This window comes from Xiphophorus hellerii, chromosome 17 (genome assembly GCF_003331165.1).
Source record: "Xiphophorus hellerii strain 12219 chromosome 17, Xiphophorus_hellerii-4.1, whole genome shotgun sequence".
NCBI classification, from domain to species: domain Eukaryota; kingdom Metazoa; phylum Chordata; class Actinopteri; order Cyprinodontiformes; family Poeciliidae; genus Xiphophorus; species Xiphophorus hellerii.
In genome coordinates, this window is record NC_045688.1 from 15,694,911 (window position 1) to 15,708,752 (window position 13,842).

The 13,842-nt window shown below is 38.8% G+C and overlaps 2 protein-coding genes across 2 annotated transcripts; one reads left to right on the forward strand and one right to left on the reverse strand.

Annotated features, from left to right (window-relative positions):
* The first annotated feature begins 182 nt into the window (after window positions 1-182).
* dnajc2 (DnaJ (Hsp40) homolog, subfamily C, member 2) lies at window positions 183-11,052 on the forward strand. Its single transcript, XM_032589067.1, has 16 exons — window positions 183-403; window positions 1,876-2,066; window positions 3,299-3,374; window positions 3,461-3,559; window positions 3,643-3,865; window positions 3,962-4,027; window positions 4,142-4,233; window positions 4,323-4,444; window positions 7,043-7,192; window positions 7,282-7,370; window positions 7,519-7,588; window positions 7,685-7,863; window positions 8,096-8,196; window positions 8,946-9,056; window positions 10,641-10,801; window positions 10,897-11,052. The coding sequence occupies exons 1-16, from the start codon at window positions 349-351 to the stop codon at window positions 10,963-10,965; spliced, it is 1,854 nt and encodes a 617-aa protein (XP_032444958.1). The 5' UTR covers window positions 183-348; the 3' UTR covers window positions 10,966-11,052.
* Window positions 10,980-13,529, reverse strand: LOC116736562 (mitochondrial-processing peptidase subunit beta). The gene is made up of 6 exons (XM_032589070.1): window positions 13,095-13,529; window positions 12,835-12,995; window positions 12,662-12,747; window positions 12,506-12,594; window positions 11,406-11,481; window positions 10,980-11,164 (listed from the first exon to the last, which is right to left on the reverse strand). The coding sequence occupies exons 1-6, from the start codon at window positions 13,290-13,292 to the stop codon at window positions 11,100-11,102; spliced, it is 675 nt and encodes a 224-aa protein (XP_032444961.1). The 5' UTR covers window positions 13,293-13,529; the 3' UTR covers window positions 10,980-11,099.
* Window positions 13,530-13,842: the final 313 nt, after the last annotated feature.

The window sequence follows — 13,842 nt, forward strand, 5'->3', positions numbered from 1 at the left end:
AATATTTCATAACCGATTTAGTAACATTATCACCATGAAAGATTATCACAAAAAAATATATATTTTTATGTGTATACCTAATAAATGTGGTTAATTTCGCATAATAGTATTAATATAGAAAATAATTTACTAAAATGACCAACAGCGGAACGGACGGTGTAAGACCATTTTGCTAACACGGAGTGATTTCGTGGCGAGGCGTCACGGCTTGTTCTCGGACTGGCAGCACCTGCACCAGGAGGCCCATGTGGAGCGGCAGTGAGAGGGCCACAGACCTCAGCGCCTTAGCGGTCTCTCCTTTCAGTGTTTCGTCTCGTGAATGTGCGCTGCCGTCGCCATTGTTCCAGGATGCTGCTAGAGGCGAGGGACGACGAGGAGACGACAGTGTTTAAAGCGGCTGCCGGTAAGCAGCGACACAGGCCACATTAAAACAGCTAGCCAAGTTCAAGCTACTCCTGTTACTCATTACTGACTGACTTGTTTCTAAATATACCGCGGGAATTAAACGGAATAAATGGGCGCGTTTTAAGGCTGTGATTTTGAGACTTTCTGGTTAGCTTGTGGTTAAACCATTTTTCCCGTGTTGCATAATATTTCCCACTGGCTGTCCTCTGATTGTCACGTTTGCTCTACTAATTAATTGGAGCAATTTTCTTAATTCACTCAGGCTAGCAGATTGATCTGCAAGCTAGAAAAAGGAAGAAAAAATAAAATCTTGCATATTTTCCTTGTCGGCGTCTGCACTGGTCTGAGCTGTTGTCTGAAACTGAAACTTACTAAAGGCAATAAAAAATCAGGGAATGTTCAAACCAGCAGACATCATGTTACACCCGGTTAATTCCTTTAGTCCTGCTGAAACGCGTAGATAAATAAAAATTGAAGCAAGGGAACATCCAAATATTTTCCGATAAAGGTTTTTTTTATTATTTTGGATTGGAAAATAAATTTAAATCTCGCTAAGTTTAAAATTTTTAATGTTAATGCTATTTTATTTCTAATATGACGTCCTGATGCCTTCAGTTGGTCATGTAAATGTTCCTTTTACACTCATTTAATACTTGCCCAACTAACGATTAGAAATCATAATATTGCCTCCATATTCTGAACTATATTTTCAATTCAGAATTAAGATAAACATTACAGTATAAATGCAGCTTGGGACTGTAAACTTTACTATTAATTTATTTAGGGTGACTCTAAAAGTCTTTTCACTTGGTATTAGGCCTGTCACAGTAACAAATTTTGCTGGATGATAAATTGTCCCTAAAATTATTGCGATAAACGATAATATTGGGAATTTGAGACCATTTTCAACTGATGTAATAATAAGTCTCATTAATGCAAGTATGCCCAATTAAGAATAAAACCAACTCTAATTTTTAAAGAACATTTAACACTGAAATTGGAAAATATTTCAAATATTCAAAATAAACAACCAAAACAACAAAAATTAAGACTGATAATGAAGAGTCTGTAACCAAAAATGCATTTTAAAATAAACAATTATTCAGGTAAGACGGGGGAAACAGGGAAAAGTGGCAGGTAGTACAAACTGACTACTTCGTACGAGGTGTCAAACGTTTGCAGCATTTCTCAATATGGTGGGTTTTTAACAATATTCCTCAACAACTGTTGTCCAAATGGAAATTATCTCACTCATTTGAATTTATCAGGCATAGTACTTGTGGCAGGCGTTCTTGGTATTTCCACTGATGCGAAACTGCAGCAGAAAAAAAAAAAAGCTGTAATCTTTATATTGTAAGTAATAATATCCATACAAACCAGTCCATTTTCAGCCAGTGAGAACTTTACTCTTTTTTTTCTGTGCATTTAAAGCCAACCAGTTTTCCTCACTACTTCTGTGAAAACCCACAGCTTCTGTGCAGGTTCTGGTGGAGCCGGTGGGTCGGTGGTTTGAGGCCTACATCAGGAGGAGAAGCAGAAATGTGTCGGCCTCCTTCCAAGAGCTGGAGGAAGAAGAGGAGTCCTCAGAAGAGTCGGAGGATGAGGAGTTACAGCTGGAGGAGCATCCGATGCTCCGAACACTGGATCCTAAAGACTGGAAGGTACCAGACAAGAAGTGGAGGGGTCTCTCTCTCTCTCTCTCTCTCTCTCTCTCTCTCTATCTATCTATCTATCTATCTATCTATCTATCTATCTATCTATCTATCTATCTATCTATCTATCTATCTATCTATCTATCTATCTATCTATCTATCTATCTATCTATCTATCTATCTATATATATATATTACAATCTGTAATGGATATAATTGATTTTATTTTGAACAAAAAAAGAACAACCAAATTTTACAAAAAGTTTAAAACCAAACAGCTGGTGTATGAAAGGCGTCCATATTTCTTCTATTGAGAGGTTTAATGCCTGATAAGTTGTCCCTGAAATTATTGTGATAAACAATAATAATGTTATCACAATAATATTGTTATAATGAAGGAGATTTTTTAAAAGAGTCAATTTGTCAGTGTATTAGGAAGCAGCTGAAAAAGGCATAGAAATTTAGGCTAGCTATTTTTTATGCATGTTATGTATTGGTTCCAAATTTCTTGAACTTAATTGACTAATGTGTCATATTTCTTATTGTTAACGTTAACCTGTATATTGATACCAAGATGAGTAATTCTTTCATTTACACTAATAAAATGGGTCCAGATTATAATCTTTATTTCAAAAATAGCATTGATGACTTTTTATTGCCAATATTAAAGATAATGATGCACTGATTGGTTTTTCATTAGCAAAGACAGAATTCTGGTCTCTAAAGTCTGGCATAATATTTTCAATTCGAAATGAAGGAATGTGTTTAACATTGTCAAATAGAGGTAGAAGATTTTAATCCAACAAAAAATAAGGAATTATCCCTGTTTATGCATCAAAGCATATTTCCTTAACCTTCTTCTTTTTTATGAAAAAGGTGTAAGAGTTTCGAAAAACTTTGTTGTAATACATTTATTACATAGGAGTAAAAACGTTTCTCTTTTTTTCCCGCATTTGACCTGCCAATCTGTGATTGGTGCTAATCCATGGTAAATTGTCCCATTCTAATCTCTGGTCCGTTTGATTGGCCCGTTTCTAATTTTAGCCTGAGAACTGTCCAAATGATTCCATCTGATCAAATTAGGAAGATTTACAGAAAGAGAGTTTCAACATCAGCATATAAGGAAATCCTATGGCCTAATTGTGTGTGTTTTACACCAGAGGAACCTGTGTGTGTGTCTTTTAATTACAAGAGTGTGGGTCTGTACGGCCGATATGAATCCTGTTAATCTGATTTGGCAGAATCAAGATCACTACGCTGTCCTCGGTCTGCCACACTTGCGGTATAAAGCCACGCAGAAACAGATTAAAGCGGCCCGTAAGTACTCCCCCTCTAATGTCACGGCTGATTTATCTGGATACGTGTGAAGATGATGTCTGATAACCGCCGCCGTTTCTCTGCAGACAAATCAATTGTGTTGAAGCACCACCCTGACAAAAGGAAAGCGGCAGGAGAGCAGATCGTTGAAGGAGACAATGACTACTTCACCTGTATAACTAAAGGTGCCCGACTCTTCCGCAAATTAAAGCCATCGGAATCCCGATGGCCTATCCTGATCCCAGCCCTTTTCCATTTTGCGCCTTAGCTATCGAAATCCTGTCGGACCCGGTGAAGAGAAGAGCCTTCGACAGCGTGGATCCGACCTTCGACAATAGCGTGCCATCCAAAAGCGAGGGCAAAGAGAACTTTTTTGAGGTGTTTGCTCCCGTTTTTGAGCGAAATGCCAGATGGTCTTCCAAAAAGCACGGGCCCTCTCTAGGAACCATGGACTCGTCTTTTGAAGAAGTAGACAATTTTTACTCCTTTTGGTAGGCGGAGAAGTTTTTTTTTTTTGTTGTTGTCTTTTTTTCCCCCATGAAGTCTGGTGTGTGGATAGCCTTATAAATTATTTCTACTTTTTCCAGGTATAACTTTGACTCATGGAGGGAATTCTCTTACTTAGACGAAGAGGAAAAGGAGAAAGCTGAATGGTAAGCTGATTACAAAATCCCAACGTCTGGTTAGCTTCTAGTTGAAATTCATAAGCTGGACTTCAGAACCTGTGAAGTCCCGTGTTTTAACATGAGAATTGTTCCGGTCCTCAGTCGAGACGAAAGGAGATGGATCGAGAAGCAGAACCGAGCTTCCAGAGCTCAGAGGAAAAAGGAGGAGATGAACAGAATACGCACGCTAGTTGGTACAGCCTCTCCACCGCCACACACACACCGCAAACCTTGATTTACAAGCGCGAGTAGGGTCCGAATAAATGGTGTCGTTTCGCTGCAGATACGGCCTACAGCTGCGACCCTAGAATAAAGAAATTCAAAGAAGAAGAAAAAGCCAGGAAAGAGGCGGAGAAGAAAGCAAAGGCTGAAGCCAAGAAGAGAGAGCAGGAGGAGAAGGAGAGAGTAAGTGAAGGCTGCTCGCTGTGGTCAGTGTTTGTATTTAGGACAGAATGTATCAAATCAAAGATTCCTGCTTTTATCTAAATAGTTTTTGAAGCAGTACAGTGCATGCAGTTGGTTTTACAGACCTTACAATTAAAAGCAAAGAAATTTGAAGCATATTACTTCTGATCAAAATCAAAACACTTCTAAAAACATGTAGGTATAGCATTTGTTTTAAAACAGTGGTTCAGGTGATACATCAGTTTTGCATTTTCTGTAACATGCTTTGATATGAAAAGAACAATTAGGACATTTGTATATTTAACTGGAATTTTAAATGAACATATCACCATCATCTCTATTGTCGTTGTCAACTTTAAATGTCTTTAAAAGCTGTTTTCAGATTACAGGCACGATGCTGAAATTTCATTCCCCTTTAGCATGTGAGTTCACAAGTGATTACTTGATTCTTGGCACATAACACTGTGAAGCTAAATTGATCAAATGTACATCTAAACTTCCTTTAGCAATTTAGCAATGTATTTCTTTAATAAGTAAGACAAATCAGGTTACTCTGCGTCACGATTTTATTGACGTAATGGGTCACGTAGGACAAACTTCTTCCTCCAAGTTGCCGTCTGTCGTCTTACGGTAGACAGACGGCCTACAGATGTATTTATTATTACTTTGCTGACAGTGAAGGAATATGGCGGGCTTTATTCCTTGAGTCGCCGATTCGGAGACTCGCCTTACCTTGCAAAGCATTGGCTACGCAAGGAGTCGGAATCTGCCCACGACCTCCACTTTATCTCTGACCTGACATAAAGAAACGCTCTACGTCTAGTTTTAAAAACATAATTCCACCCCCCACATTGCGGTATACATTTAAACCGGTGACCGGCCCGTGCTTGGTCGGTTCCAAATAACGTGTGGCGTGTTTTGGTAATGACGTTCCCGTATTTTGATTTAGAAAATATCCAAGATGGCGTCGCGGCAGAAGCGCTCCGTTACTGTTGGGGTTCATTCAACCTAAGCGCTTTCAAACAGACAAAAAAGAAGAGAGAGACAAGTGATTACATTTTGTACTCGAGGAGAGTGTAGTTTTTACAGTCTCCAAATTCACTCTGAATTTCCTCTCTCGCTACTCCTCTTCTTATTCAGATCAGGGAGAGAAACACAGAAAGAATGCCACAGTCTTTTTAGATAATGACGAGCACAGACCAAAAGTTTGGACACACCTTCTAATTCAAAGGGTTTTCTTTATTTTCATGACTATTTATAAGGCAAGAAATCCCACTTATTAACCTGACAGGGCAGGTTGACCTATGAAGTGAAAACCATTTCAGGTGACGACCTCTTGAAGCTCATCAAGAAAATGCAGAGTGTGTGCAAAGCAGTAATCACAGCAAAAGGTTGCTACTTTGAAGAAACTAGAATATAAGGGCTATTTTCAGTTGTTTTACACTTTTTTGTTTAGTGCATATTTCCACATGTGTTATTCATAGTTTTGATGCCTTCAGTGTGAATCTACAATGTCAATAGTTATGAAAATAAAGGAAACTCATTGAATTAAAAGGTGTGTCCAAACTTTTAGTCTGTACTGTAAATCTGGGATATTATTTACAATTCTAACAGCTACGTTTCACAAAAAGGACAGAGATTATATCAGGGCCACTTGCAGCATGTGCAGAGCTTTAATCACAATGAAAGGATGAAATACCGTAATCATCCTCAAACAGTTGACCACACGCATGCAACTGATTTGTAGGAAAGTGTTTGACACGTTGCTTAGCAACTGCGGTCACTTTCAAGGGGAGCTTCTACGGCGTCTACTGCCACAAATGTATCAGGTAACATTAAACTCCTTCACATGCTGGTTATTGTATAAATATTAGTGCCACTCTGAAAGAATAATCTCCATTACTTATTAACATATACTGTCATATTCAATAAATTACAATATGTGTTCAGACGAGGCTCATTTCTCACAATAAAAGCATCTTTTGAAAATAAAATGTAAACATTTTCATCAGTCCTACATTTCTGAATGTATTTTTTTTTAATTGGTCTGTTGTATTATTCTAATCTTAAATGTCATGTTTTCATTAGCTGTTAGCACCAAATCATTAACATAAATAAAAGCTTTAAAACATCAGTTTGCGGAGAATTAACATATAGAATGTTTAACTTGTGAGCTTAATTGTGCTCTCACACACATTTAGCCAACTCTTCCATTGAAGCTGACAGGAGTAAAAAATAAATTAATTAATTAAATAAAAAATCACCTGAGCTGGTGTTTTCGACAGCTGGACACACCTTGAGTCCCAAAAAGTCAAAATTCACATTTGTCATTTATGTGCAAATTATTGCACATCATCAAAACATTCATTTGCAGAGATTTTTATTTTTCGAGCCAGTTTGAGTCGAACGCAACACGGTGCCATTTTTTTGAACGAGGTAATTTAATAACTGTGAGAATCGAATCAGTAAGTGATGGCGATTACAAAATCGGTATTGCTAAATTCCAATCAATTCCCATCCTTATTTTTAGGTCACAAGCTTGTTACATATTCAGTTTAAAAAAAAAGAAAAAAAAGTTATACATTTAATTTGTTCCAGGTTCGGCAGGCAGAGCTAGAGGCGGCTCGTCTGGCGAAGGAGAAGGAGGAAGAGGAGGCCCGACAAGCCGCGCTGCAGGCCAAGAAGGAGAAGGAGATCCAGAAGAAAGCATTCAAGAAGGAGAGGCAGAAACTCAGGACCACATGCAAGGTGAACCAAGGAGCATCATGGGAGTTTGTTTTTGACTGATTGAAACCATGGAATTAGTTTTTAATAGTCTGCGTTTTCTCCACCTGCAGAACTGGAATTACTTTGCTGACAGTGAAGCTGACGGCGTGAAAATGATGGAGGAGGTGGAGAAACTCTGTGACCGCCTGGAGCTGACGAGGTTCAGTTAACGACCACACAACCGCAGCTTCTGTTCACATTTCATTTCTACTCAAATGATCAAAGAGAAGTTGTTTTTTTTTCTCTTCCTGAATGTACAAATAGGTAAATGTGTCCCAAACTGGAGCTTCATGGTGTTTTTGTTTCAGTCTGCAGAGTCTGAATGAGATCCTGGCCTCGGCTTCAAAGGAGGACAGCAAGGCAGCAGTGGAGAAGCAGGTAAAAGCGTCTTAGCTGTGTCTGAAGAGCGCAATAGGTTCCACCGAATTCAACTATCTGACACATTTCTTTTTGTGTGCGTGCGTGTTCCATAAGGTAGAGGAAGTGAACGCCCAGCTGCAGAAGGAGAAGGACGCCGAGGTTCAGGCCCGGCAGGCGGCCCGGAGCGCCGAGCAGGCCAGCGGGGGCGCCGGCGGAGGGAAGGGCTGGAACGAGGACGACCTCCAGCTGCTCATCAAAGCGGTTAACCTGTTCCCTGCTGGAACCAACGCCAGGTAGGCTGGGTAGAAAAAGCTCAAACGATGTCCTGCAAAATGATGCCCAACCACAGGCGATGTGCGTTACTGGGTTTGTGTAAAACGATGGCGCTCCGTCGGGAAACATCCATAGAGCGTCATGGTTTTAATCTGAAGAAATTTGAAACTGGTGTTTCTGTTTTGAAGAAATGCTGTGAGCTTATCACCATCACTTTTCTTGTGTTTTAATATTTAATGTTTGGTCTTGCAGGTGGGAAGTTATTGCTAACTACATGAACCTGCACTCCACCAGTGGGATGAAGAGGACAGCCAAAGACGTCATTAACAAAGCCAAGAATCTTCAGAAGCTCGGTAAGATTACACATGAAGAGAAGCAAAACCATGTTACTCTGTCATCTCAATGGAAACAAATACAAATAATTCATAATAAAACAATATATTTTTTGAAGTTTTCTGTTTCTGAACTATTTTTTTAATGCAGATGCTGTCATTTGTTTATTTGGGAACTTATAAAACATTATGGATTTTAGTACAAGGCTCCTAAGCAGACATGAATATTATGGGGAAGCATTTGCATTTTAGAGTTTCCCAATTCTAGGTGTGGAAAAATGATCACACTGACAAAAACGTATTCTTCTTAAATATGACATTTCTGAAAAGCTTTTTAAATACATTTTATATTTAGATAACATCACGTTTGTGCAACTCATTTAGAGTTTTGATTTTCTAATGAATTAAAAACTTTGAAAAATTGACAATTTTACATCTTTTTTTTTATTTCAGGTTCTAAAGCTGGAGGTAGATTTAGATGATGAACAGTCATTGATGGCAAACTGATTGAAATCTAAAAATATTGGTTGTGGAATAATCAAGTCTGTGTTTATTATTATAGATTTCAGCTTCTTTAAATCTGGGTGCCACAAAATAGCGAAATAGCCCTTTAACGCATTGCCCAATCAGAAACCAGCTTCATTGTTTAAGATTTGTTGGGGAAAGGATAAAACCTTTCCCCAACGTAATATTAATATTGGTTAATGTCATTAAACACTAATAAAACAATTGATCAGAGTATAAAAAGGTGACGTTGTGATCCTCCTCAGATCCAGTACAGAAAGATGAGATCAACAGAAAGGCCTATGAGAAGTTCAAGAAGGAGCACACATCGGTGCCGCCCTCCATAGACAACGCCTTGCCCTCAGAGAGGTTCGATGGTAAGTGGGCTTCACTGTAGAACAAAGAGCCATCATCACATCATCATCACAAGGTTATTTATTGGCCACGTTTCTTTTTAAAAAAAATGGGTGGATGGATCTGTTAAATATTCACTACTCAAGCTTTGCTAATGCTCAGCAACTTGCTTGTAAAAATGCTTTTCTTCAGTGTCTGAGCCAAATGAAGAGAGAAGTGACTCTATCCTGTGTTCTGTGCTTTAAATGGCTTCATTTTGTACCTGACTGTATGGAAGCTGTTCACCTTAAGATGTTTCACGTTGCCCATTTGCTGTTGTGAAGCAAAATTTGGTCACTGATTATTTAAAGCAAATAAAATAATTAGCTTTTTTCCACAGTAAGGAAAGCGCTTTGAATAGCACTGCAGGGTGCAGACCTGGTGGGATGTTAGTTTTTGTTAACGATTTAGCTTTATCATAAGAAATTGTGTAAGTAGGCTTAACTATAGCTGAAAACACTTACAGATGAAGTTTTTCTCAATTTTGCAGATTTTTCTAGGAATGGTTCTAAAGAGTGAAGGGGGCGGAAAGGCTGAGCAGTTTACTAAACTTTCATTAGCCTAACAAAATGTTTCCTACTGGATCTTTGTAAAAGCAGTCAGACTTGAACTAGTTGGCAGTTTTTCTCATCCCAAATTAGAAAGTTAAGGAAACACTAGAAAATGTAGAAACTTTTTGTTAGAATGAAAGAATATCCGAGTCATTTTTGCTCATTTTGAACGTCATAGAATACTATGAGTAATTTAGAACGTCATAGTATACTATGAGTCATTTAGAACGTCATAGAATACTATGAGTAATTTAGAACGTCATAGTATACTATGAGTCATTTTGGATGCCATGGTAACCTATGAGTCATTTTCAACGCCATAGTATACTATGAGTCATTTAAAACGTCATAGAATACTATGAGTCATTTTGGACTCCATAGTATACTGAGTCATTTAGAACGTCATAGAATACTATGAGTAATTTAGAACGTCATAGAATACTTTGAGTCATTTAGAACGTCATAGTATACTATGAGTCATTTTGGACTCCATAGTATACTATGAGTCATTTAGAACGTCATAGTATACTATGAGTCATTTAGAACGTCATAGAATACTGAGAGTCATTTAGAACGTCATAGAATACTATGAGTCATTTAGAACGTCATAGAATACTATGAGTCATTTTGGACTCCATAGTATACTGAGTCATTTAGAACGTCATAGAATACTATGAGTAATTTAGAACGTCATAGAATACTTTGAGTCATTTAGAACGTCATAGTATACTATGAGTCATTTTGGACTCCATAGTATACTATGAGTCATTTAGAACGTCATAGTATACTATGAGTCATTTAGAACGTCATAGAACACTATGAGTCATTTTGGATGCCATAGTAACCTATGAGTCATTTAGAACAAAATGACTCATAGTATACTATGACGTTCTAAATGACTCATACAAAATTAAATTGCAGACATTTCTGTCTACAAATGCGCAACCTTCAACATTCTGTAATTTAGGTCAAATACCACAACAGTCGTCACTAACTAGTTGATTTGTGATGTTTCAGCCACGGGAAATGAGGTGAACGCCGCCCCCTGGACCACAGAGGAGCAGAAACTTCTAGAACAAGCTCTGAAGACCTACCCTGTGAGCACACCTGAGCGCTGGGAGAAGATTGCTGTTGCTGTTCCTGGACGAAGCAAGAAGGACTGTATGAAGAGGTACAAGGTATGGTCATCCAAACCGGCGGTACTCACTGTCCTTATCATTGAATTTTAGTCTTAAAATGTATTACTAATGGAATATTTCTGCTTGTCTGACAGGAACTGGTGGAGATGGTCAAAGCCAAGAAAGCTGCTCAGGAACAAGTGGCAGCCAAGAATAAAAAATGACACCAACCACAAAGGAGGATAGAATCTTTGTTATTTTAATGTTATTGTGTTATCCTTTATTTTATAATAAAAAAAAACTTGACCCAAGACTTAAATATGTTTGTATGCAGTTGACAGTTCCTCAGCAGTGCTGCTTAGCTTCTCATCCAGAACATCCCGCTGCGGATCTGGTTGTAGTCTGGTAGCTGTTCTATTGGACCTACAGCAAGGGAAAAAAAACAACACATTACTAGATGTTTGTAGTTTAGGCAGAAAGACTTGATACATTTTGTATAATCACTAATCAAACTTAAAGTTTATCACTTTAAATATTTACACCTTATCCTTGAAACCTCAGCATATTATCTTATCAAAATACAAAAGACAGAGCATTTTTGTCAAGGAAAGTTGCCATTTTTAGTTTTTCCACTTGGAATGAAAATTTAAAAAGTGCAACGTACCAACAGCTGCGATGGCAGGAGCCCTGTTGTAGATATATTTGGTGCAGACCTCCTTAATGGTATTGGCATCAATGGCCTGTGACAAAAAGATTAAACACAATATTATCAAATATTTAATCATTTCAACAATTTTGCCAAACTGGCTACTGCCATCCCCCAAAATACTTCAGCGTAAATCAATGAGAATACTGTTGTTCTAAATGACAATAAGGAGTTAAAACATTTATTGTAGCTAAGGAAACTGGGTCTTTTGCATCTTCTCAGTTGCTTTATTTTTGTAAACAAGTAGCATGGCAGCAACGCTATATAGGTTGATATTTTCCATACGGAACCATCGCTGGCTAACAGAATGGTCAGAAAAACTGGACATTATCCACTGGCAGGAAGTCTTGTGGATAGCCTTGGTATTGTCACAAAATATGGACCAATTGGTTCAAAATTATAGAGATTTAAATAACCACTTGTTACAAAGGTTCATGGAGTATAAAGCCATATCTGGTACCACTTCTAGAAGGCTAAGACTAGCAAAGTAAGTCACAATCACTGAAACTGGACAGATTGGAAAGCTTTTGCTCATGGATCTATGCTACTTCTTACCTGGCTGGTCATGTGAGGGAAATACTTTATCTCAAATTGGGCCCAAAAGAGCAGCATGTAAAGACCACCCTTGAATATTATCCGAATATGTCCATCAATTTATCAGCACAGTGTAGCTATTTTCTGGTGGATACTTCTAACAAAAATGTACACCAAGTATCTAAACATGGAATGAACTGTGCACTGCTGTGTCAATCCATCTTTGAGATGTAGAGCAAGAACTTCACAGCACAGATATTCAACTGACAAATCTGTAGTGACTAAAGCCATCAGGTCACTGTGGACCAAACACTGAATCTTTCAGATATCGTCAAGTCTACGCAACAAACGACTAAGGCGGCTCTACTGGTACAATCCAACAATAGAGAGTTGTCCATAATAAAGCGGACAATGAATCTGAGTGAAGGTTTATGAAATAAATAAATTTCATAAAGGACTCTACAGAGAGCTACATCAACTAGCTGTCTGAAGGTTCATCGTCTAGCGCCCAGAGTGGAACTCACGTCAATCCGGGCCTCCAGTTCATGCAGAGGTATCCGGCGGTTGTAGCACAGCATCTGTCTGCCAATGTCCTCGCAGATTGGGGTGGATCCTGTAGGGAACCGATCAGAGTTAACTCAAGCAACATCTCGGTGCGGTCCTCCATCAGGCTGACCTACCATCGAGATGCAGGAGCATGTTGGTCTTGAGCAGATTCTTGGCCCGAGCCACCTCGCTTTCTGTCACGCTCGTACAAAGAGACATCCTGTAGAGGAGCAAGCGTCGGCGTTACATTTCTGACTTCAACCCATTGTTTTCATCCTAGTCTGTGTTTGCGTGCCAGTGTGCTCACCATCCCATCTGAGTGAAGTGTATCATGTCTCTGATGGTGCCCGGCTCACACACCATGTAGAGTCCCCACAGGCCCGTGTCCGTGTAGCAGGTGTTGAAGGACTGGAAGCTGTGGCACAGGTTTCCCTGACAGGCCATCTGGGCCAGCTTACTGGACAGATTCTGAGGACACAACCCGACTTCAACCATCAACCTCACCTGGTCCGTCACACATTTTTACTGTTTGGAAACAGAACATTTGAAACCTTCCTTGATACTCACCACACCGCCACCAAATGAGCGGTCCCAGTTTCCAATCAGGGTGTTGGCCACCATGAGAGGGATGGTGTCAGGGTGAGACCACCCAACCGCTTCCACAGCGATGGCGATGTGAGCCAGGGGCATTTTATCGTCGCGCACTCGGATCTGGTACAGAAGCAGACCGACTGGCGGTTTCTCTACCGGGTTCCAACACGACATCGAAAAGCAAACCGAAAAAGTGGAGATTAAGCTCTCAGACTTTATGTCTTTTTCCAAAATCTTAAAACTTAAACTGTAAGGTTTTGGAGAGAAAAAGAAGGCTTTTTACGCTGATAATATCCAGATTACCTTAATTTTTGCCACATCAAAACCTGGGTTTTTGTCCAACTTTGTGATTTTGAGTTTTAAACTTTACTGACGATTCTTGAACTAAATTCAGTCCAAATGCCATGAAATTGGAATTCAGATTTTTTTTTCTTCGTCATAGTATACTATGAGTCATTTAGAACGTAATAGTATACTATGAGTCATTCTCAACGTCATAGTATACTATGAGTCATTTTGGACGTCATAGTATACTATGAGTCATTTTGGACGTAATAGTATACTATGAGTCATTTTGGACGTTCTAAATGACTCATAGTATACTATGACGTCCAAAATGACTCATAGTATACTATGACGTTGAAAATGACTCATAGTATACTACGACGTCCAAAATGACTCATAGTACACTATGACGTTGAAAATGACTCATAGTATACTATGA